The sequence below is a fragment of the Microcebus murinus genome, chromosome 14, assembly GCF_040939455.1.
Source record: "Microcebus murinus isolate Inina chromosome 14, M.murinus_Inina_mat1.0, whole genome shotgun sequence".
Lineage (NCBI taxonomy): Eukaryota > Metazoa > Chordata > Mammalia > Primates > Cheirogaleidae > Microcebus > Microcebus murinus.
Genome location: NC_134117.1, coordinates 76,892,746 through 76,917,955, shown reverse-complemented (window position 1 = coordinate 76,917,955; position 25,210 = coordinate 76,892,746). Strand labels below are relative to the sequence as shown.

The 25,210-nt window shown below is 51.3% G+C and overlaps 1 protein-coding gene across 1 annotated transcript in view; it reads left to right on the top strand.

Moving 5' to 3' along the window:
• Positions 1–1,790: 1,790 nt before the first annotated feature.
• The window catches only part of LOC142875688 (choline O-acetyltransferase), a 49,439-nt gene continuing 26,019 nt past the window's right edge, over positions 1,791–25,210 (top strand). Inside the window, exons 1-6 of the mRNA XM_076010404.1 lie at positions 1,791–1,856; positions 4,449–4,640; positions 5,213–5,331; positions 6,675–6,728; positions 11,351–11,531; positions 13,398–13,575. Coding sequence (XP_075866519.1) covers positions 1,791–1,856; positions 4,449–4,640; positions 5,213–5,331; positions 6,675–6,728; positions 11,351–11,531; positions 13,398–13,575 — 790 coding nt within the window. The remainder of the gene's footprint in view (positions 1,857–4,448; positions 4,641–5,212; positions 5,332–6,674; positions 6,729–11,350; positions 11,532–13,397; positions 13,576–25,210) is intronic.

The following is a 25,210-nucleotide window of genomic DNA, read 5'->3' as shown; positions in this document are numbered from 1 at the left end:
ACTGAAGTACTGGCTGGCACCCACCTCTCTCCATACCCTGTGGGAGCTGGGGGGAGGGGAAGTGGCTGCCCTGGCAAGTCTGAGACAGATTGCAGCACACAGATAGCCTGTGACCTCAAACCAGGCTGGGGTTGGGCCTCAAGGCTAGGGCAGACACTCCTCTGGCAGCCTTTGAAAGCCAGGCCAGAAGGAGCACGGATGGGACATACAAACAGACAGAAAGACATACACACAAACACACACACCCTTAAGGCACTGGCCCAAGAGCCAAGGAGGAAGAGGGGTTGGCAGCTGCAGGGACCATCACAGAACCATCAGGGGACTTATTGCTGTCTGGTCCCACCCTCCTCTCCAAGGCTCTGGGTCCCTGAAGGCTGGCTAGAGTCTTGCTGCAGTGGTGGGGCCCCAGGACAAGAGCAAGAGGAGGCATTGGCCACACCATCTATAGGGCCTTTACCAACTTTCCATTGTCCTCACTGTCCCCTCAGAACACCATCACCTTCACAAGGGATGCGGCCTCTTTTACTTAGCAGTTGGGGGTAGCCCCTATGGTCTTGTGGCACAGGGGACCTGGGGACCACCCAGTCAGGAGTGCCCCTGACTGTGCCAGCAGACTTTCCATTCCCTGCCCAGGCTGCAAGACAGCCCCAGGCCCCTCCGTCCTTGGGCCTGCTTTGTCCATCTTCCTGGACGCTCTGTTCCTGGGGCCAGCTGTGCCATGTGTCCGTACCTGGCTGTGCTTGCCTCTGGGTCGGGCTGGTGTGGGGGAAGGTGGGTTAAAACATCAGCTTCAGGCTGTTGAAAGAGAACAGAGGGTGGGCTAGTGGAAATCATGGGTGTGTGCCGGTGCAGGTTTAGGTTTAGAGAGATGTCAAAGGGTAGCAGTTGTGCCCCATAGCATTATAAAATGGTCTTTGTCCCCTTGGCCTGGCTGAATTCTGCTGCACCTTCAAAATTAATTGCTTCTCCCCAGGCCAAGGCAGGTGGCCCCTAGGGCCCCTGGCTAGCCAGCTGCCCTGCACTACCCCCCTCAGCATTCCCATGGCACCTACACTGGAAGCCTGTGGACCAGAGACTGCCTACGTCACAACCCATCCAGCAGGCCCCAGGGCCCTCCCTGCCCTGACCACAGGCCAGGCTCCCAATCAGCCCAGAGTGCCTCTTGGAGCACAGGGCCTTGGAGGGGCTCGGTGTCACTCATGTGCACATTCATCTATGTAGGCACGCATTCCTTTTCCTCAGCTAATGGACACTCACCCTACTCCAAGCCAGGCCCTAGGCAAGGCCCCAGAGATAAAGCACTCAGCATGGCAGGGGTAGGGGCTTGCCCTTGAGAGCTCGCAGTCTAGTGAGGAAGAGAGATTTTAATCAGCAAAGCACATATCTACTGGGTTCCAGGCAGGAACAAAACAAGAGCTCTGCCAGAGAGCCCTAGCGGATTTGGAGAGGGCAGGCCTGGCCCTGCACCCTCAGTGCTGTCCCGGGATCGTCAGTTGGTCTTGGGCGGCAGCAGCCTCGTGAAAACAGGTCCCCACTGGAGGGCCACTGCAGGAGCCACCCTCTCCCATTTGGGGGCTCATAGAAGACACTGGTCAGGGTGGGAGACTGGGGCCAGGACTGCAAAGAGGCTGCTATGCACTACTGTGAGGCTCTGGCCTCCTCATGGGGTGGGGTGGGGCAGGCTGAGGGAAGGGAAGTGATCATGGCAGGCCCAGGTGGCTGCTGTGTTGATACCTGTCTCTTGGTCCTAAGGTCTACACCTCTGCTTCCCTGGACCCAGAGTCACCACGATGCCCATCCTGGAAAAAGACCCTCATACGATGGCAGCAAAAACTCCCAGCAGCGAAGAAGAGTCTGTGAGTCCTCTTTTGGAGCCCCCTCTCATCCCTGCTCTCTCCGCTCACGTGCCCTTGCTTCCAGAACAGTCCAGGGTGGGACTGGCCCCCAGCATTTGCCTGGCCCCCAGCCCTGTACTCTCCTGGCATAAGCCCCAGGCGGCAGCCCTGGGCCTGCTGGGGAGCCTGGGAGGACCTGGAGGGGCGGGGAGTGGCCTTAGTGGGTGCCAGGGGGATGTTGGCAGCTACACTTCCGGGTCCCAAAGCAGAGAGAGTGCTTGACCAGGCCAGGGGTCTCCACCCCAAGTTCTACTTCTGATAGTTTTGAGCCCAGTGGGGTTGCCTTGAGGGCGCTGAATTCCCTGCCACAAGCCCTGCCACCTCCCTGCTCCCTGCTCCAGCTGCTATCACAGTGCAGCCCTGGAGGTTTAGGCACCATCTTCCCCACTGGCTTGAGACACTGCCTCCAAGTAATAGAGCGACACATCTGACTTCAGGTCATTGCTCATATTGGGCCCTCTTCCACAAATGTCATTTTGACACCCTCTCTGCCTTCTGCCCTCCACTTCGTTTGAAACCTTGATCACAGCTTTCTGCCTTCTCCCCATGAGGTTGCTCACTACGTTGTCTCGACCTCGGGGCTGAGACGCCTTCACTGTTACCTCTGCCCAGGGCATGCTCCCTCACCCCCAGTCCAGGACTCTGTACCAACCTGAGCCACAGGGCTGGAAGTCCAGGAGGGCCTGGGGAAGAGTGTGGGGGGCTGAGACGTCTGAGCAGATTCCCTGTTCCCCAGGCTGGGTCCCAGCACACTGACAGACCCCAGAAGGAGTGTGGCAGCTTCTAGCAGGGCCCAGCCAGACCCACTGGCCCTCTTGGTCAGACCGCCAGCTGGGCTGGGCTTTCTCTAGGTGCTTGCCCACCCACCCACCTCACAGAGCCCCCCACCCCAGGCACACAAGGAGAGGAAGAACTAGAGCAGCTGGGTGGGGCCCGGACCTGGCTGGCTGAGAATGGGCAGGGCAGCTGGGTGCTGTCCAGACCCGTCCTCTGCCATCCCCCAGGGCAGGAGCAGCCTGCAGTTGGCACTGGCACCTGCCAGAGCTGTGAACTCTAGAGACAGGACCAGACAGGCGAGGACCGTCATTCATCCATCAGCGGCACTCGCTCGGTCGTCCTCCGCCCAGGCCGCTGTAGCAGCGGCAGAGCAGGGGTGTTTGGGGGGCCCTTCCCTGCGCAGCCACCATGGTGGGGATTAACCTGAGGCTGCCTCATGGACACTCACCACCCACAGACCAGAAGCCCCTGCGGGAAGGTGGCCCACTGCCCGCCAACTTTGTGTGATTTAAGCAATAACATGAAAAGTCCTGCTTCCCTGTCATCGCTGGCCAAGTGGGAAAGGAGGGAAGGAGGAGGTGAAAAAGGGGGTGCAGGAAGGGAGAGAACAACCAGGGAAGGAAGCTAAGTGGACCATGAAGACTGAACTCAGCACCCAGCTCTGCCACTAGACTGTGGTGTGTGACCTTGGACTGGTCTCTCCCCTCTGGGACTCAGTTTCCTTATCCATAAATGGGACAAAAATACCTGCCATGGCTAAGTCACAAAATTGAAGACAGGCATGAAACCTCTGAGTGAACAGGGTGGGTGACCTGGGAGGCCAGTGCACATAGAGGGCAATAGGGGGTGTTCTGCCCAGACTCTAGCCACACTTTGGGACCCCCAAGGATTATGGGTTTCCTCTTAGGAATTCCTCTGGAGGAATAAGCACAGCAACATGATAACATTTTCTATGTGCTGTTTGGGGCCAGTTGTATCTCCCATTCGGTTCTCTCTGTGTCCCCCTCAGGTAGGAATTGTTACTTCTGTCCTGTGGATGAGGAGCTAAGGCCTGGAGAGATTTAGAGAGGAGGGAATTCCACTGTACCCTCAACCCCTACCCCTAACACCCACATAGATCAAAACTCCCTGCCCAGGCTTTATAACTAGGATGGACTTACAAGGAGCTCAGGACATGAGTCATCTTCCCAGGAGACTTGCAGAATTCTGGTCATCGGGGCAGTACTGAGTGTCTTCCACCCCAAACCACCTTTTACCTTTCCAGATCTCTCCCTAAGAGTAGCGCCCTTCAGGTCCAGAGATCACCCAGACTCTGGAGCCCCAGTCTTATATTAAGAGTGACCAGCGGCCAACAATATCATTAACAGGACTATTTCATCTTAGACCCATCGTTTATGGTTTATAAGTACTTTCACATCCATTATCTCTTTGATCCTATAAGAGGGGGGGTATTACCCCCATTTTACAGGGGAAGAAACTGAGGCACAGTGGGAGGGTGACTTGCTGAAGGTCACAGAGCTGGTTAGCAGCAGGGTCGGGGTATGAACCCAGGTCTGTCTGGTGCCAACATCATGGTCTTTTCCTCTGCACTTTATGCCTTCCTGGGGGAAGAGAATGGAGCGAGCAGGGAGAGCAAACAGGAGCTTCCTAAATTCATGATTCTGCTGAGGCGAGCCCTAGAAACAGGTCCCAGGACAGAGAGCAGGGATGGGGCAGAGCGAGAGATACTGAGGCCATGCCGGAAGACAGGCAGTGCCCATGAACCTTCTCTTGCAGGCACTGCCCAAGCTGCCAGTGCCCCCCCTGCAGCAGACCCTGGCCACCTACCTGCGGTGCATGCGGCACCTGGTACCCGAGGAGCAGTTCCAGAAGAGTCAGGCCATCGTGTGTCGGTTTGGGGCCCCCGGCAGCCTTGGTGAGACCCTGCAGCAAAAACTCTTGGAGCGGCAGGAGAAGACAGCCAACTGGGTAAGAGGTGACAGGGAGACAGGACCCACGGAGGGGCAGGAGGCAGACCCGGAAACAGGGGTTTGAGTGAGGGGCAGGTCGGGGACAAATATGGGGCAGACAGGGCAAAGGGGGACAGGGATGGGGGAGAGATGGGAACTGACAGGAGGCATGGGTTGGGGTACAGCCAGGGCCAGGTGAAGGCAAACAAGAGAAGGGCTGGGGACAGATGGGCATAGGAATGAAGTCAGGGAAGCAGAGAGGGTGAGGGGCAGGAAGGAGACAGGAGTAAGGGCTGGCAGAGGACTGGGATAGGCCACCAGGATGGAAAACTAGATGGAAGAAAGGAGCTAGTGCAGGGCAAAGGTAAAGGACGGGTGTGGTGGCCTGGGGAGACCTGGGCCCGAGCAGATAACTAGAGCTCAGTGTGTGTTTGTGGAATGAATGAATGAAGCAGATGCTCCAACGATGTGTCCTGATTTTCCACTGGGGCTGCCAGGGTGGGTCTGGTGTCCTCCATAGGCAAGGTGCCCTTGGAGGCACTTTGGCAGGGTTGGGAGTGTCATTGTGCGCCTCCACTTCCCTCCGCACAGGTGTCTGAGTACTGGCTGAACGACATGTATCTCAGTAACCGCCTGGCCCTGCCTGTCAACTCCAGCCCAGCTGTGATCTTTGCTCGGCAGCACTTCCAAGACACCAACGACCAGCTAAGGTGAGGCCATGGTGCTCCTGGTCTCCTAGCTTAGGGGCCTGCCCAAGGGAGGGGGCCCAGCCCCAGTGACAGGAAGGAAAGGCCAAAGCTAGTACCTTGGCTGAGCGAGACAGTCACCTCCAGGCCATCGAGTCAGGCAGGAGGCTAGCGTGGCTGCACTCGGGTAACAAACACTTGGTCTGCCTCAGAATCTGTTTATTTGTGGCAGGGTGGGCACTAACGGAGGTCATGGGCCTCAGATGTCACCAGGGCAGTTGCCACCTGGCCAAGGCCCCGGGAGGAGGTATGTGTCCTGGCACTGGTCAGTAGTTGTCACTGAGAGGCACAGCCCTGGGCTATCTGAGAGGGTCTTTGCTGCCCTCCAGAGCCCTGGCTCCAAACAGAGGCCCCAGAGGGGCGGAGTTGGTTCCTCCCTGCCAGCCGCCAGAGCCCGCGCCATCTGCCGCAATTTCAGAGCTCACTGAGCCGCTGGAAGGGCCGCTGGGCCCACTGATGACGAGGGAGGGTGGGGGAGGGAGAGTCTCCCTGCAGGGCCCTCAGAGCCTCTGCTCTCAAGACCTGAATGGGGCAAAGGGCAGGGGCAGTACAGAGGGCGGGTGGGCCAAAGTGGCCTGAGGAGAAGAGGCCGTGCTCGCCTCCCCTCTGGGCAGGGCACAGCCATGCTGGGAAGGCCCTGCCCCACCCCTGGCTCCCCAGGACCAGCTTGGCTGGCCTCGAGGCCAGTCAGCCTCTCCTCCCGCAGCCAGGGCTCCCCTGGGCAGAAGGAAGGTGTGATGGATGACTTCTGAGAACGGCCGTCAAAATTGCATCTGAGGGGCTGTTCTCCTCCCAGTGCAGTTAAGCCAGGCCCCATCAGCCGTGATGGACAGTTAAGGTGACACGGTCTCGTAGTGTGGTTCTCTAGCGTAGCGTCTTTCCCCTCAGCTCTTGCTTTCGTTTTCATTGGCATTAAGGGGACCAAATTGCTGGCTTTTCCCAGGAGACTGGATTTTCCAAAACTTCAGCGGTCCCAGCCCTGTCCAGCTCCAGGACTGGCCTTTCTCAGGAATAAATCCACCCCTCCCCATCCAGCCCCTCCAGCTTGCTCTGTGGCCCTCCTGGTCTCCCTCTCCCTCTCCTCCTCCTTCCTGAGGGCACCCGAGTTTCCTCTCCTCTCCCCCAGAGCTGCTCCACTAAAGGAGCATTTTAAATCCAAGGCCTGTGATCGGCTGACAGCACTGGGGGGCATGGACTACATGTGATTAGTGCCCCACCAGGGCCTGGCATATGGTGGGTGGTCGGAGAGTTTGGGAGGGGAGAGCCAGGCCCTGCGGGAGAGGCTCAGGCCTCACCTGTCTCTGCAGGTTTGCAGCCAGCCTCATCTCTGGTGTGCTCAGCTACAAGGCCCTGCTGGACAGGTAAGATGGGACCGCCTGGGAAGGGCAGTGCCCTGCCCGGGCCCAGCGGCCTGTGCATCTCTCTCCCTCCCACACTGGGCGGGGAGCTCCTCTAGGCAGGACCGGGTCTTTTCCAGGTCTGTTCCTGGCTCCTGTCACAGAGCAGGTGTCCCCGATCCACTCCCCCAGCATCAGGCACCAGGGGCCCGACCGTTAACTGTTCCTTTTCTTGGAGTAAGCATTGTCCATCCTTGAGCTTTTCAAAATGCCCCTCCTGCCACACCGCAGATGTGCACACGCGGTGCGCATTAGTTTGAGGCTCCAGAACACGTCGGAAGATGGGGAGGAAGGGTTCCTAGAGTAAGTGACGTGAGTTCCACTTAGCCACTTGGGGGAATGGTCTCCCCACGCCGAGCCTCTGTTCCCTCAATGCCACCAAGGCCAGTGGACACGAGGGTGTTCTGACAGTTAGCGTGGGCTAACTTTGATTTCAAAGGAAGGCCCCTCTCCCAGCCAAGCCCCAGGGTGCTGGTGGTAGCGGGGAGAGGGAGAGGGCCTGGAGGACCCAGGTCTCAAAGGCAGAGACTATGAGGATATTGGATGCTGGGAGAGAATGGCCCAAAGCAGTGTCCCTCATACAGACGAGGAAACTGAAGCTCAGAGAGGTTAAGTAACTTGCCCGTGGTCACACAACTGGGAGGTGGCAGAGCAGGGAGGGCACAGGAGGCAAACTTGACCATCCGCTCAATTTGATCCAACTGAGTGTTTAACCAACCTTAGGGCAGAGGCTCAGACCCAAACCACCCCTCTCACCCCCAGGATAGGGCTGTTCTATCTGGAGAGGAGTGGGCAGGGCTCCCAGACCTAAAGGGCAGAACAGCGCAGGGCTTGGGCCCTGGGTCAGCACACCTGGATTCAGGCACCACAATTCTTTGTGTGTTGACCTTGGGCGAGGCGCTTAGCTATCATTCCCTGTCTGTCAAAGGGAAATAACAATAGCAGCCACCTCCTAGAGCCGCTGCGCCTCTCCTATGAGATGACGCCTGCGAGCTCGGAGCCCTGGCGAGGCACACAGCAGGGCCTCTCTGCGCCAGACACTCCTGGCCACGCTCTGCTTGCTCCTCCCTGAGTGCCATGGTCACTGTCCCATTCTCATGTTGGGTCTCCAGACCTTGGGGCTGCTGTCTCCTCGTGGTGTGTCTTTGTCTGCCTCCTCCAGAACTCACCCCCGCCCCCAGCTCATTGCAGTCGGTTTGCAAAGAGCCTCCGCGCTGAGGGCAGCCCTGCAGGGCCCTGTCCGCTGGGCTAGCGGCCGAGTGCCCGTCCATCGCTGGCAGCCTCGATGCCAGACTTCACGCGTGTGCACACTCACACAGACACACGTGCCTGGGCACGTCCACAGGAAGGTTCCCGCATCCAGTGACTGTCAGTGACTTAGGCTGGAACATTTGAGCCTTTAATTCACTCACTCACTCACTCAGTCACTTTGCAAAGCACTGATGCTGAGGAGATGAAGAGAAATAAGGCCTCGTCCCGGCTCTGAAAGGGTTCTCAGACTACTGGGCAAGACAGACACACAAAGACATAAAAACAGCTTTGTGCCTTCCCCTGAGCTCCACACTCCATCACCCAACCCCAGACATCCCCACTGGGGTGGCTCCGGTCACTGCAGACAAGCCTAGTAGAGGCTTGCCACTCCCTGCCGCCCCACCGTGTCCTCTGCTGTGTTGCCCTCCAGTTAGTACAGCAGCACACCCCGGCGGGGGCCGGGAACCTAGAAGCCGCCTGTGGCTCCTTTTCTACATCACACCCTCATCTAATCCACAGGCTGCTCAGGTGTGACTACTTCCCTCCAGATCACGGCCCCAGCCCCTCCCCCCCACTCCCTCTCCTCCACAGCCCACATCACTTTCCATCTCAGCGGAGGCCTCCTTCCTTATTCTTCCTGTGACCCCCTTGCTCTGCCCTCCACAGATAGCCATTTAAAAAGCAAAACATTAGCCAAATCACGCTCCTGCATGCTAGAGCCTTCCAAGGGCTTCCACTGCACAAGAATAAAATGACAGCCCATTGCCACCTCACTGCAGCCTGGCAGGACCTGCCTTGCTCCCTCACTGGCCTTCCCTTCACTGGGCTTCCATCCCACTGGCTCCCTTTCTGCCTTCTGTGCTTCTCAAACTATCTCTGGGGAAGGACTAATATTTTGGCAAATTTTTAAAAAACACAACAAAAAATGAATTACTAGAAAAATGATATAAAGGCACAAAATACAAGACTATATGTTTTATTATCAGATTCAACAGCCATGAAATTATTTTGCATTGCTGTGAAAGTTTCTGGATTCAGGCATTCACCCTGCCATCGGTCGGTCATGACAGTTCAGTGTGGTGCCCACACTTTGACCACACCATGACACACTCCACCCTGCTCTCTTCCATGGTGATCTCTCACCCTTAGGGCCCAGGTCAATCTACCAGGTCTCAGTGATACTGCCCCTGGCCCCCTCCTCCCACCCCTGCCAGTCACTCTTTCTCACCACCTGAAAGTCTCCTATTCTATCAGTTTGCTGCTTATGGTCTATTTCCCACCTATACATCCTCATACCTGCACCCCATTAAAGCAGGAAGTACGTGTCTTGTATTTTATCCCCAGAGCCCAGAATGGTGCCTGCCACAGAGGAGAGGACAAGCACATATTTTTTGGCTGAAATGGTGGAAGGATGGATGGAAGCATGAATGCATGGTGGATGGATGGATGGATGGAGGGTGGATAGATGGGTGGATGCATGGTGGATGGATGGATGGGTGGATGTATGGATGGAAGCATGAATGCATGGTGGATGGATGGATGGATGGAGGGTGGATAGATGGGTGGATGCATGGTGGATGGATGGATGGGTGGATGTATGGTTGATGGATGGATGGATGGGTAAGTGGATGCATGGTGGATGGATGGATGCATGGTGGATGGATGGATGGATGGTAGATGGATGGGTGGATGTATGGTCGATGGATGGATGGGTGAGTGGATGCATGGTGGATGGATGGATGCATGGTGGATGGATGGATGGATGAGTGGATGCATGGTGGACGGATGGATGGATGAGTGGATGCATGGTGGATGGATAGATGGATGGAGGATGGATGGGTGGAGGATGGATGGTGGATAGATGGGTGGATGCATGGTGGATGGATGGGTGGATGGATGGGTAGATGCATGGTGGATGGATGGATGGATGCATGGTGGATAGCTGGATGGATGGTGGATGGATGGTGGATGGATGGGTGGATGGATGGTGGATGGATGGATGGATGGGTGAATGGATGCATGGTGGATGGATGGATGGATGGATGAGTGGATGGATGGTGGATGGATGGATGGATGGAAGATGGATGGTGGATGGATGGGTGGAGGATGGATGGTGGATAGATGGGTGGATGCATGGTGGATGGATGGATGGATGGATGGGTGAGTGGATGCATGGTGGATGGATGAGTGGATGCATGGTGGATGAATGGATGGATGAGTGGATACATGGTGGATGGATGAATGGATGGGTGAGTGGATGCATGGTGGATGGATGGATGGATGAGTGGCTGCATGGTGGATGGATGGATGAGTGGCTGCATGGTGGATGGATGGATGGAGGATGGATGGATGGGTGGATGCATGGTGGATGGATGGATGGATGGGTGAGTGGATGCATGGTGGATGGATGGATGGATGAGTGGATGCATGGTGGATGGATGGATGGATGGATGGATGAGTGAATGCATGGTGGATGGAGGAGTGGATTCATGGTGGTGGATGGATGGATGAAAGGAAGGGAGAGAGAGAGGGGAAGGATAGACATAAAGCATGCTGAGATCACAGAGGAAAGAGAACTTCCTGCCTTGACCTCACAGGAGGCTTCTAAAAGAGATGATAAGGAGTATACTTTTAAATGGGGAGAAAGGGTTTTCTCAACAGAACAGTTGATTTCAGGGATGGGGCGAAGGTTTGCCAAGTGAAGATCAGTATAAGCAAAGGTGCAGAGGGCTGCATGGCAAAGGTTACACATGCAGTGCCTGAGACAGGGGCGAGGGTGGATTAGTGGAGGTTTGAGAAAACTAAGAGTCTCTTTCCAGTGCCCTGGAAATGGGCACTCCAGTACTTTTATTTTTTGAGACAGGGTCTCACTGTATTGTCTGAGCTAGAGTGCCGTGACGTCAGCCTAGCTCACAGCAACCTCAAACTCCTGGGCTCAAGTGATCCTTCTGCCTCAGCCTCCCGAGTAGCTGGGACTACAGGCATGTGCCACCATGCCAGGCTAATATTTTTATATATTTTTAGTTGGCTAATTCATTTTTTTCTATTTTTAGTAGAAATGTGGTCTCGCTCTTGTGAAGGCTGGTCTCGAACTCCTGAGCTCAAACGATCCGCCCACCTCGGCCTCCCAGAGTATTAGGATTATAGGCGTGAGCCACTGTGCCTAGCCTCCAGTACTTTTAAGAGTGGAGAATTGAGCTCTGTGACTGACATGGTGATGCAGTTCTGAATTTTGAGCCCCATTTTGCCTGATCAGGTTATAATAGAACTGCTTTCTATTCCCTGTCTCCCCCACCCCTCCCGGATGGCTGCTTCCCTCCCCGCTACCCCTCCAGCCACTCCATCCCCACAGACTGTGCCACGGGCCAACTGTCAGGGCAGCCCCTTTGTATGAAGCAGTACTATGGGCTGTTCTCCTCTTACCGGCTTCCTGGCCACACCCAGGACATGCTGGTGGCCCAGAAGAGCAGCATCATGCCTGAGCCCGAGCATGTCATTGTGGCCTGCTGCAACCAGGTAAGTGGCCCCTTGTCTTGGGCTTGGGCAGGGGCGTGGGGCATGCAGTGGCCGTGTGCGTGCATCCATTCCTCTTCTCCGAGGGTGCTCAGCCCACTCCCTGAGTCACACGGTAAGCCCCCAACTGGGGTTTCCTACTCCCAGTCAGTCCGTTTCTCTCCACTAGTTGGCTTTTAAGAATGAGGAGAATCATTAGTTCGAGAATAAACTCACTGAGCTCTCATTTCAGCCCTGATAGACTGATAGTTGTGAACAAGACCAAGCATGGCCTCGGCCCTCCACCTGCACATCTGTTTGTTTCCATGCAGTCACCCAGGCTGTGGCCTTTCTGGAGACCACACACGGACAGATGGACAGAGTTGTGGACTGACAGGACCTCCTATGTGCCAGACCAAGGCTCAGCACTCACACACACATTCATGCTGTTTAATTCTTACAGTGACCCTGCAGACAGGATCTGAGGGTCTCTGTGCAACAGATGAGGCCATGAGATTCGGACGAGTCAAGTGGTTTGTCCAACAGTGGGATGGACTCCTAGTTCTGGCCAGTGCCCCAGCGCCACACTCTATGCCCTGCAGCTCAGGTCTTCAGGCTGGACTCCGCATAGCCAACAAGGACACCCTGGGGCCTGGGGGCTGGGCTGAGCCTGAGGGCTCCTGAGCCCCTCCCAGTGCCCACCACACTTCACATCAATATTTCATCTGACAAAAACATTTGTTTGGGGTTTTTGTTTTATGCTAAAACCCAAGTTTGCAACCATCCCAGGGACCTCCAGTACTTGCTCTGCAGTGTGCTCCTCTTGGGCTCATCTCACATTTTCAGTGAGCTGAGAGCTCATTGGAAGTCTGCCATCTGAGGGTGGCTGCGACCCCCGTTCTCAGGCTTGAAGGCTAACTAGGAGGCATCACAGTCCACCTGGCACCCTGGCTGGCCAGCCACAGACCAGGAACCTTTCTCCGTCTTCATTCACAAGCCAAAGCCAGCATTTCTCAGCCCCAGCAGGCCTCAGTCTACTCCTCTCAGAAAGGCTCTCGCAGCTCCTGCTCTGGATCAGGGTATCCCTACTCTCCCTTCGTGTCAGTCAGCTGAAAAGGGCATCTCCACCTGGGCCTAGGAATAGGGCTTTCACAAAGCCCAAGGCTTTGGCCTTTAACACTGCAAAATGACAGCCCCACAGGGCTCACGTACAGAGCACATGTAGGTACACATGTGTAGGTGCATATATTTATGCATAGAGCATGTTGGATTTCCATTTTAATCTTCCTCTGCAAATGATTTGCTAGCTTCCTTTTTTCCTCCACTCACCGTGTGTTTGAGATGTATCCCCACAGCTCTACCTACAGCTGGTCTGCATAGACATGCGCTGGACAAGGACACTACACTTCACTCAGCCATGTGCTCCTAGAGAGCCACTTTGCTCCTGCCAGCAAGACTGGGGTGCACATCGCCCATGGCTTCCAGCGCACACGGGCCTGTTTCTCTAAGCCTTAGGCTAACATATGCATTTATAAGTGCAACTGCTTAGTCGTAGATGTGCACATTTTTAATTTTGATAGACACTGGGCTCCAACAGTGGTTGTGCCAATATATACTCAATTCCCTACAACATAATGGTCATACCTGAAGTAGGAACCACAAATCAACTTTTGTTTGGCAAAGTTTAATCTTGCCATTTCTGGTTAGGGGCAGCTTGGGATCCAGCACAGCCAGCGGCACTGGGTTGGTCCCAAGTTGAGACTACTCGGAACCACAATGCCCGGGAGCCTGGGGCCTGAGCACCCATCCCAGGCCCCCTGGAAAGGCTGGTGGCAGCCTGGCGCCTGGAGCCGCCCCCGCGAGTGACGTGTTTGACCTGTCTCCCTACAGTTCTTTGTCTTGGATGTTGTCATTAATTTCCGCCGTCTCAGTGAGGGGGATCTGTTCACTCAGTTGAGAAAGATAGTCAAAACGGCTGCCGACGAGGACGAGCGCTTGCCTCCGATCGGCCTGCTGACGTCGGACGGGAGGAGCGAGTGGGCCGAGGCCAGGACAGCCCTCGTGAAAGGTCAGCGGGGTGCCTGCGCGTCTCCACCCACCTCGCCCTCACGCCCGTCGCCCTCCCGGTGGGCCCGGCGTCCCATCAGCCGCGGCCTGCCCCGCTCGGCAGGCCCTGTCTCGGCTGAGGCGCTGGCGAAGGCACCCCGCCCTGCTCTCCTCTGCCGTGCTCCTGCTCTGGGGAGGCTGGCTGGGGCGGGAGTGCGGTGACGGGGCGCCCGGTGGCGGCTCTCGCGAGGAGGCCTGCTGGCGGCGCGGTCGGGGTCTGACGGCGGGCGGTGCGTGCGGGTCTGGGACGGTGGTCGGCTGCCTCCTTCACCTGGTGTTCCCGTCCCGCGACTTTTCCTCTTCAAGCTGGCCCTTCTCCTTCTGGCTGGCTGCTGTCTTTGTGAAAGTCTCCAAGCATTCCCATAAGAAAGCCAGCAAAATTTTGGAAAATTTTTAATCATCCTTCTGGAAACGTTTTCAAACCCAACTCCAGCCCTCGTTCCAGGGGCCGGCCGGAGCGGCCTCCTATGAGCCTCCATCTGCCCCTCGGACTTTCACTGGGTCCGACAGTCCCTTCAGGCTTCCTGAGTGTAACTGAGGGCTAGGCCTGGCGGGTGAGACAGAAGGGACGAGGTCCCTGCCCCTGAGCAGCCCCAGCAGGGGAGGAGCTCCCGGTACATGGGAATGTGATGTTTATCCACACGAGGCCATGGAGACAGCAGGTGTCAGATAAATGCTCCGAGGCCATGGAGACAGCTGGTGTCAGATAAATGCTCCGGGACTTCAGAGACGGAGGGGGTCCTTCCAATAGAGATTTTGAAAGGGTTTGTTGGAAGAGGTGGGAATGGAGCGAAGCCCTGTGCAGGAGTGAGGGGGTTTGGAGGGAGGGAGGGAAGGCAGCACCAGGCAGGTGGACTGACCCGGGCACAGCCAGCTGCTTAGCAGGTACATGCCCGTCCTATCTCTGGGACCACCAGGACAGCAGCCACTGGCAAGGATGGCCTCGCTGGACGCTGGACAACAGGCACTTGCATTCTCTGGGCCTTCTCTCTAGAAGGTTCTTCCCCCAGAGCTGACTGGCTCTGGTACCCTGTGTCATGCAGAGCTCAGCTCAGGTGTCCTGGCTACGGGCCTGGTGACATTGGTTAAATAAGAGAATGAGGGTGAGGAATGACACCAGGTCCCAGACTTATCGCCCTCCTACCAGTTCTGTCATCTGATGGTTGGCCACCCACTGAATGCTTGGTCCTAAATAGGAGGATTTGGGGCCCACGGGGAGGAGCGAGAGCAACCGTCCTCACGGACTTGCCTGCCACTTGGGGGATTAATAACTTATCTTTCGAAAGTGAGTTAATTCCCTCAGGAAACCACATTGTAATCCAATCCCACTCCCCTCCAGGGACAGGGACAGGCATCAGAATGATGCCTCTGCGTCCAGCATGTCTCCACTTCATTACCAGGCCAGGCCCAGGACAGCCCTCCAGGACTGCAGGATTGCCTGGAGGTCTGAGTGCTTGAGCCGCACTGATCAGAATTAATTTGTTAATGGCACTTGATCTGGCTTTCTGAATGGAAGTGCTGTCTGTGAGGGAAGCGTGACAGAAAGGAGGGGACACGCGCCTCCTCCCGGGCAACCCAATTAATCAGGTTAGCAGCGTGTCGTCTGTGCAGCGAGAGATGGCCGCTCTCAGAGCCCTCTCTCCGGAGCAGCCCCCGCCCACGCAGGGGAGGCAGGGCCACCACTTAGGACATGATTTCAGTTTCCAAGTGAAAGATGATGGCAAGCTGGGCCAGGGTTGAGAGTGACGATGGGAAGTCCGGTGGAGTCTAGCTACATTTCAAAGCAAAAGCATCAGGGAGGAAAAGAGAAGTGAGAGCGATTCCTGTGTGTGGTTTGAGCCACTGAGTGGACTGCGGTACTGTTTACTAAGCCGGGAAACGGGCGGGGGAGGGCCCGGAAGGAGAGGTCCTTTCCGCGCACGCCGGGTCCGAGGTGCCTTGAGTCATCCAAGTGGAGATGTCAGTTTGATCTATTTGTTTGGAGCTCCAGGGAGAGGCTGGTACAGAGTTATAAATTTGAGAGTCATGAGCACATAAATGATGTCTAAAGTCATGGACCTGGGTGAGATCATCTAGGAACGGAAGAACGGGGGACCCAGAGGTCAGGAAGAGAAAGGCGCCAAGGGGGTTGAGAAAGAGCAGCCCGTGAAGCAAAGGGAGACAAGAGATGAGTCACAGGTTCATCTGTGCCCTTCCATGTGGAATGCTCCTGGGAGCCCGAGGAAGAACGGGGCAGAGAGGAGACACGGGTGTGGCACCCTGAAGTGAGCTGGCCGAGGGTCAGACTGGAGTAGCGGGAAGACCCCAAGGTCGCTGCTGGTGGAAATCGACTAGCAGTGGAAATTGTGGACGGGGCGGCCAATGAGGAGTGTAAGTGCAGATGGCTGTTTTCAGACATTTGGGCACTAAAAGGAGCAGGCGATGAGGAGCTGCTGGGAGAGGATGGGGCCGAGGGGAGAGTTCTTAGGAGAGGCAGGTGCGTGGAGGGGCCTGGTAAAAGGGATTGATGGGGGAAGAGGAGATAAACGGAGGGAGGAATTCTTGCAAAGGCAGAAGGAGCCGGAACCCAGAGTGAGAGACCTCTGATTGGTACAGGGAAGATCAGAAAGCTTGGGAGTGAGGCCCGTGGCACCATGGCTGTGGTGGCAGGAGCGTGAGGACGTCCCCATTGGTAGCTCCTGGTCTCAGACCATCAGAGTCACGGCGTGAGCTGGGGCTGGGTGGGAGTGGGGCTCTGAAGGTAAAAGGCAGGTACGAAATCCTCCTAGAAGTGGGAAAGAGAACTTACTCAGGAAACTTGATAAGATTTGTGGACTGTGTTGAGCTCATACGTGAGGGTTTGTGGTCACAGACTTTAGGAGAAGCCAACTGGCACTGTTACGCGGCATCCCCATCCCTCCCACACCGTGCAGGCCTCAGGTCAGCCAGAGTTGGTGGACGTGACTGAGGGAAGCAGCCCTCCTACGGCGGGGGTGAGCCGCGAGGGGTGCTGGCCTGTCCTTAGGCAGGGGCCATGAGGGGCTCAGGAGGCAGGGCAGGGAAGGGTGGGGACAGGACGGAGTGCACTCAAGGCACAGGGAGCGGTGGGGGAGGGGAGAGCAGGGGACCCCTGGGGATGTGCTCCACTGCCCTCCATGCCACGATACTCCCAAACCCTTAACTTCTGGGAGCTTTCTCCTGGCGAAGGCGCGGCTGCCTGGCTGTGGCGCTGGGGCTGAGGTTCTTTCTGGCCCTCAGCAGTATCCTGATTAACTCCAGGGAATGGCTCCCAGCCCTCTCAGCTGAAGCCCCGAGGCCCCCTTCCCAGGATCTGGGTACTGAGACAGTCCTGTGGGCACTGGGCCTGGCAGGTGCTGGCCAGAACCAGCCTCAGCCAAGCTGAGCCCCTCTCATCCTGGTGGCGTCTGGACCAAGGAACCTGAGCTCAAAGTGTGTCCCTGGGTTCTCATGTGGTCACCTGAGGCCCCTGGGGCAGGGCTTGTCTGCTCTGACCCTTCATCTCGTCAACCCTCTCTCCTTGGGAGACACTGCCCTGGTTTCCCACCCTGCCCCAACCAGGACAACCGCCTGTTGTGAGTTCCCAGGCTTTCTAGCCCAACCTCTGCTGTGATACTGAGGGGACAGAGCTTTAGGAGGTCCAGGGACCACCAGGGTGGCACAGCTTCATGAGGAGGGGCCCAGCTGCTGCGCCCTGACAGCCCCCACCCGGGGCTTTTCACACAGGGCCTGCTGAGACACGTGCAGGAGTATGTGAATTGCCATCACTAAATGCAGTCTGGTCACCCACAGGCCTCTGCCAGTGTCCTCCTGGGGCCCAGGTACCAGGGTGTGCAGGCTAAAACCAGAGGAGCACTTCCGACAGAGTCCTAAGGGGCTGTGGAGGCTGCCCCGCCCTGCCGGCCGTGACCCAGGCGGGCTTCCTGTCCAGAGTAGAACTTGCAGCTGAAGTCAGGTGGGCTGAGGTCAGCGTGACTCAGCCCTGGCTGCCGACTGCGTTGTCGGCTGATGACATCAGCATCCTCTAGAGCATTCCTTAACAAAAACAAAACAAAACAGATTCCTGGGCCCGGACGATTTTCCAGTGGCACAGGAGTGGGGCCAAGCAATCTAAATAAAGCGCCCTGGGGTTTTCACGTGCAGCCCAGGTACTCAGATCTTAGTGGCTGCCGTGCAGCCGGGTCCTCCTTTGTGCTTGGCCCTGTCCCAGGTGCTTGCTGTCCTTTGTCATACGACTTCACTGTGCCTATGAGGTGGGGATTTGATCGCCACCGAACAGCGGGGCAGGCTGCGTCTTCTACCGATTGAGCGGTCCCCGCCCTCAGAGGTAGTCAGTGGGGAAGCGGGGCTCCACACCAGGCCGGTGGGTCGGCTCCCAGCCTGAGATCGGCAGTGCCTCACAGGGGTGGGATTCTGGAGATGAGCGCGGGGCCTGCACATCCTCTCAGGGCCTCCTCACCCAGCCTGGTAGCTGTGGCCTTCCTGAACCCAGGAGGAGCCAGTACCGTTATCCCGGTCTGGGAATTTAATTAGACATTTGGCCCCGAGTCTGGAAGACTACAGTGCTTGTCAATTTGCAGAAAAAGGATGGCCAGCTTGGAGAGCCCCCAGCCCACTGGCTGTCCAGGGTGCTGCCGCGGAGATCCTGCCACCAGACCTCAGAGTCAGATGCTGTCCGTGTACACAGTCCGTAAATATTCATCCCCAGCAGCCAATTAGGGCTGAGCCACTGCTTTCAAGGGGGACTGACAGAAGGCAGCTGCAGCTGCGGAGGCTGCGGTCATGGTTTACAAGAACCACTCAGGATGGGGCATTTTGCGTTTTAAATATTGTCATCCAGAGCTAGGCAAGTCTGCTGATTTTAAAACCAATTACACATTAGCACGAACAGCCTCTCTGATTTAATTGGCCCAGAAATACCTCCTGAGAAATGTGATTTCCTTGCTCTGGGGAGGGCTGGGGCCGATGCCTCCCTCCCACAGTAGAAGCATAAAGGTCTTTGGGGATGAGAGCGTCAGACAGGGAGATAGTGGTCCGGGGCAAGAGGCCAGGCTGGGCTTGCCCCTGCTGTGGTTGCTTGCGGCCGGGACTTCCTAGCCTATGGCATGGAGACAGCAGCCTGCCCTGTGACGGGACCGAGGGCAGGCTGTGGACAGACGGCCTAGTGCCTGGCACTCAGAGGGCTTGTGCCAAATGGCAGCTCTTATTAGATTTGGGGAAATGCCTGGGGGACTCTTTGCCCCAGGCCCACAGCCTCTCTGGAGAAATTTGGTGAATTTGAAAATGGGCACCTGTTGAATGGCATTGACCCTGTGGTCAGAGGCAGGAGCCTGGGTGGCCCTTGTTCCTTGCATGAACCTTAACTCTTAGTGACTCTGCAGTGCGTTTTGCCTCCCCTGGGCTCCCCATATACAGCACATGCCAGACTTGTCTCTTCTTTAATTTCTCCCTGGTCACCGTCTCTCTGGCCCTCATTCTCCATTTTATATGCAGTACAATAGTATTTGGGGTACAAGGCAGCTGGGGGGTGTTTTAGTATCTCCTGCCTTTCTCCACCTGCCACCCTTCCCCCCAATTCTGGAAGCATGATAGTTGATTCTCTGCCCTTGTGGGAAGAGTGGTTAGAACCCAGAGAAAAGAACACTTGTTGGTTCTTTTCTTTAAATTAAATTTATTTTAGGCAAACTGTAGATTAACATGCAGTTCTAAAAAATAATACAGAGTGATCTCACATGTATTCGTTTTCCCTCAGTGTAGCATCTTGCAAAACTATAGTACAATATCACAACCAGGATATTGACACTGATGTAGTCAACATGTATTATAGAATGTCCCATTACTATAGGGATTCCTGTGGCCTTTTTGTAACCACACCCGCTTTCCTCCCTCCTCACCCCTCCCTAACTCCTGGCCACCACAAATCTGGTCTCCATTTCTATAATTTTGTTGTTTCAAAAATGTTATATAAATGAAATCATATAGTATGTACGATTATTGGGATTGGCTTTTTTTTCTCCCCTCCTCCCTGGGACTGGCTTTTTTCACTGAGCATAATTCTCTGGAGATTCATCCAAGTTGTTGCATGTGTCAAGTTCATTCCTTTTTATTGCTGAGTAGTATCCCATGGTGTTAGATGTTACAGTTCCTCTAACCAATTACCTAACAAAGGACATCTGAGTTTTTCCAGTTTTGAGCTATTATAAGCTACTATGAACATTTGTGTGCAGGTTTTTGTATAAACATAAGTTTTCATTTCTGGAAAAATGCCCAGAAATGAAATTGCTAGGTTACATGATAGTTGCATGTTTAGTTTTTTAAGAAACTGCTAAAATGTTTTCCAGAGTGATTGTACCATTTTACATTCACATCAGTAATATATGAAGGATCCAATTTCTATGCGTCCTCACCAGCATTTAGTGTTGTCACTTTTTAATTTTAGCCAGAGTCTCGTTCTGTTGCCCTGGCTAGAGTGCAGTGGTGTGATCACAGCTCACAGCAACCTCAATCTCCGGGGCTCCAGCGATCTGCCTGCCTCAGCCTCCCAAGTAGCTGGGACTACAGGCACAGGCATGTGCCACCATGCCTGGCTAATTTTTTCTATTTTTTTTTTTTCTAATAGAAACAGGGTCTTGCTCTTGCTCACGCTGGTCTCAAACTCCAGAGCTCAAGCAATCCTCCCACCTTAGCCTCCCACAGTGTTAGGATTACAGACGCAGTGCAGTCTACTTTAGCCATTTTGATAGGTGTGTAGCAATATCTCATTGTGGTTTTGATTTATATTTCCCTAATGACTAATGATGTTGAATATCTTTTCATGTGCTTATTTGACATCTATATATCCTCTTTACTGACATATCATTTCATGTCTTTTGCCCACATTTTAATTGGGTTGTTTGGGGTTTTTTATTTACTGTGAATTCTGAGAGTTGTTAATATAATATATTCTAGATATTATTTCTATTAATATATTGGATATGTGGTTTGCAAATATTTTCTCCTAGTCTGTAGCTTATCTTTCCATCTTAACAGAGTGTTCTGCTGAATAAAAGTTTTTAATTTTGTTGAAGTCCAATTTTTTTATTTTTCCTTTTATTGATCATGCTTTTGGTGTCAAGTCTACAAATTCTTTGTGTAGCCCTAGATGCCAAAACTTTCTCATATATATTTTCTAAAAGTTTCGTAGTATCACATTGTACATTTAGGTTGGAAGTCCATTTTGAGCTAAGTTTTGTATATTGTATAAGGTGTGAGATTTATGTCAAAGTTTTTCTTTCTTTTTATTTTTTGTTTTTGCTTATGGCTGTCCAGTTGCTCCAGCAACGTTTGTTGAAATGACTATTCTTCCTCCATTGAATTGCCTTTGCACTTTTGTCAAAATTAGTTGGGCATATTTGTAGGTCTATTTTTGAGTTCTCTATTCTGTTCCATTGATGTAAGTGTTTACTCCTCTGCCTGTACCACACGTTTTTTATTATATAAGCTATTTACTAAATCTTGAAATTGAATATACTTTTTCCTTCAGCTTTATTATTTTTTAAAATTGTTTCAGCTATTCTACTTCCTTTGCCTTTTCACATAGAGTTTAAAATATTCACGTCTATATCTACAAAAATCCTGCTGGGATTTTGATGGATACTGTGTTAAACCTGTACGTCAGTTAGGGGAGAACCAACATCTTCATTCTGTTGGGTCTTCCAAAGCATCTCCATTTACTGAGCTCTTTGACTTTTTGTGTTAGTGTTTTATGGTTTCAGCATGTAAGTCCTATACATTTTTTCTTTTTTTTTTTTTTTTTTTGAGACAGAGTCTTGCTTTGTTGCCCAGGCTAGAGTGAGTGCCGTGGCATCAGCCTAGCTGACAGCAACCTCAATTTCCTGGGCTCAAGCAATCCTTCTGCCTCAGCCTCCCGAGTAGCTGGGAATACAGGCATGCGCCACCATGCCTGGCTAATTTTTCTATATATATTAGTTGGCCAATTAATTTCTTTCTATTTATAGTAGAGACGGGGTCTTGCTCTTGCTCAGGCTGGTTTCGAACTCCTGACATTGAGCAATCCACCTGCCTCGGCCTCCCAAAGTGCTAGGATTACAGGTGTGAGCCACCGTGCCCGGCCAGTCCTATACATTTTTAGTTAGATTTATACTGAAATATTTCATTTGTTTTGAATAATTGTAAATGGTATTATATTTTTAATTTTGGTGTCCACATGTTTGTCACTGGCATGCAGAATATAATTGATTTTTGTATGTTAATCCTGTATCTTGCAACCTTGCTGAATCCATGTGTTAGTTCTAGGAGTTTTGTTTTTTTTTTGGTTTTGTGAATTCTTTAGTATTTTCTACATAAACAATGATATCATATGAAAATAGGGACAATTTTACTTTTTTCTTTCTGATCTGTATCCCTTTTATTCCCTTTTCTTGCCTTATTGTCCTGACTAGAATGTCCAACAGCATGTTGAATAGGAGTGGTAAGAGTGAATGTCCTTGTTTTGTTCATAATTTTAGGGAAAAAGCATCAGTCTTTCACCTTTAATTTTTTTTATTTTATTATTTTATTTTTGATTTTTAAATTTCTTATTTTTGAGACAAAGTCTCACTCTGTTGCCCTGGCTAGAGTGCCGTGGCGTCACCCTAGCTCACAGCAACCTCAAACTCCTGAGCTCAAGCAATCCTTCTGCCTCAGCCTCTCAAATAGCTGGGACTACAGGCATGTGCCATCTTGCCCAGCTAATTTTTTCTATATATTTTTAGTTGGCCAATTAATTTCTTTCTATTTTTAGTAGAGACGGGGTCTCCTCTTGCTCAGGCTGGTTTCGAACTCCTGACCTTGAGGGATCCTCCCACCTCGGCCTCCCAGAGTGGTAGGATTACAGACGTGAGCCACTGTGCCTGGCCAGTCTTTTACCTTTAAATATGATGGTAGTTCTAAGCTTTTTATAGATGCTCTCTATCAAGTTGAGGAGGTTCCCTTCTATTTCTGCTTTTCTAAGAGATTTTTATTATGACTGGGTGTTGAATTTTGACAAATGCTTTTACTGTATCAATTAATATAATATAATCATGTGGTTTTTCTTCTTTAGTCTGTTAATGTAGTGGATTACATTGATTGTCAGATATTGAACCAGGCTTGCATCCCTGGAATAAGCCCTATCTGGCTGTGGTGTATAATTCTTTTTATATATTGCTTAGTTCTATTTGCTAATATATTGTTCAGTATTTTTGTGTCTATATTCATGAGGACATTGGTCTATAGCTGCTTTGGCTTTTTGTTTGTTATTTTGTACTGTATGTGTCTTGTTTTGTTATCAAGGTACTACAGGATTCCCTCTTTTATATTTTCTGGAAGAGATTGAGTAGCTGTGGCGTTGATTCTTCATTCAATGTAGAATTCTTCAGTGAAATCATTTGGGCTCGGAGAATTCTTTTTTGGAGAGTTTTAGTCTTATGAATTCAATTTCCTTAATAGTTATAGGGCTATTCAAATTATCCATTTTATATTTAGTGTGCATTGCGGTAGTTTATACTTTCAAGGTATTAGTCCCTTTCATCTAAGTTGTCAGATTTATGTGTAGAGTTGTTCAGAGTGTTCTCTTATTACACTTTTGATGTCTATAGGGTCTATAGCGATAGCCCCTGTTTCATTCCTGATACCAGTGATTGTGTCTTCTCTCATTCTTTTTTTTTCCTTTGTCGATCTTGCTAGGAATTTGGCCTTTTAAAAGAACCAGCTTTCTTTTCATTGATTTCCTTCCTCTCTCCCCTGTTTTCAATTCCATTGATTTCTACTCTTTATTATTTACTTCCTCCTGCTTGCTTTGGGTTTAGTCTGCTTTTCTTTTTCTATGTTCTTGAGGTAAGAACTTACATTATTGATTTAAGGCATGTGCCCTTTCCTAATGTAAGCATTTAGTGCTGTAAATTTCCCTCTCACCAATACTTTATATCTCATACATTTTGATAGAGTGTATTTTTAAAGTTTTGACCAAATATCCCTCTTTGACTCATGATTGTTTAGAAGTGTGTTGTTCAGTTTCCAAATGTTTGGAACTTTCCTGTTATTTTTCTGTTACTGATTTCTACTTTGATTCCACTGTGGTCAGAGAATAAATTTTGTATGATTTTGATTCTTTTCAATTTGTTACATGTTGTTTATGGCCCTGAATATAGTCTATCCTGACGTATATTCTCCATGGGCGCTTGAAAAGAATGTGCATTCTGCTGTTACTGGATGAAATTTTCTATAAATGTCAATTAAATGCTGTCAACTGATATTGTTAAATTCTTCTATATCCTTGCTGAATTTTTGTCTAGTTGTTCTATCAATTGTTTAGAGAGGAGTGATGAAGTCTCCAAGTACATTTATGGATTTGTCCATTTCTCATTTCAGTTCTGTCAGTTTTTGCTTCACATATTTAGTGGTATGTGTGGTACATGTGCATTTACAATTGCTGTGTCTTCTTGGTGGATTTACCCTGTAATGCCCTTCTGTGTCTCTGGTAAATTTTCTTTGCTCTAAAGTTTACTTTATCTGACATTAATATAGCCATTTATGCTTTCTTTTCAGTAACATTTGCACAATATATCTTCTTCCTTCTTTTTATTTATAACTGACCTATATCATTATATTTGATATGAATTTCTTATAGACAGCATATAACTGGCTAATGTTTTATAATACATTTTGCCAATCTGCCTTTTAATTGGTATATTTAAATAATTTATATTTAATGTAATTTTTTATATATGTTAGGGCTTAACTCTACCATCTTAGTTTTTGTTTTCTGTTTTTCAATTCTTTCTTTTTCTTGCCTTCCTGTGAGTTATGTGAACATTTTTAGAATTACATCTTGATTTATCTATAGTATTTCTTAGTATTATCTGTTTGTATAGCTTTTTCTAGCAGTTTCTGTACATATTACTTTATATATACATAACTTATCACATTCTATCAGTATTGAAATTTTATCAGTTCTAGTGAAGTATAGAAAGCTTATCACCCTTTATTCTCTTTACTCTCCCCTGTTTACAATATAATTGTCTTAAATAATTCCTCTGTATACATTTAGAAACTTAGCAGGCAGTGTTATAATTTTTGCTTCAACAGTGAAACATAATTTAGAAAACTTGAAAAGAAAATAAAAATGAATTTATTTACTCAGACTGTTCTTTTTTCCTTTGTGATGCTCCAGTATTTGCCATTATCATTTCTATTATTCTTTCTTCCTTTATGATGTTCTAGTATTTCTCTTTTACCATTTTATTTCTTTTTAGGCAAATCCCTTTAGCCATTCTTTTAGGTCTGCTAGGGATAAATGTTTCCTCAAATGAGAATGTTTTGATTCCCCCCTTAATTTCTGGAGGGTATTTTTCAGAATATGGAATTCTAGATTGACAGTTCTTTTCTTTCAGCATTAGAAAAACGTGCCATTTCCTTTTGGCCTTCATGGTTTCTGATAAGAAATCTGCTGTCATTCTAATTGCTGTTACCCTATAGCTAAAGTGTCATTTCTCTCTTGGTGCTTTTAATATCTTTTCTTAGTCTTTAGTTTTCAGAAATTTAACTATAATATGCCTTGTTGTAGATTTCTTTGAATTTAC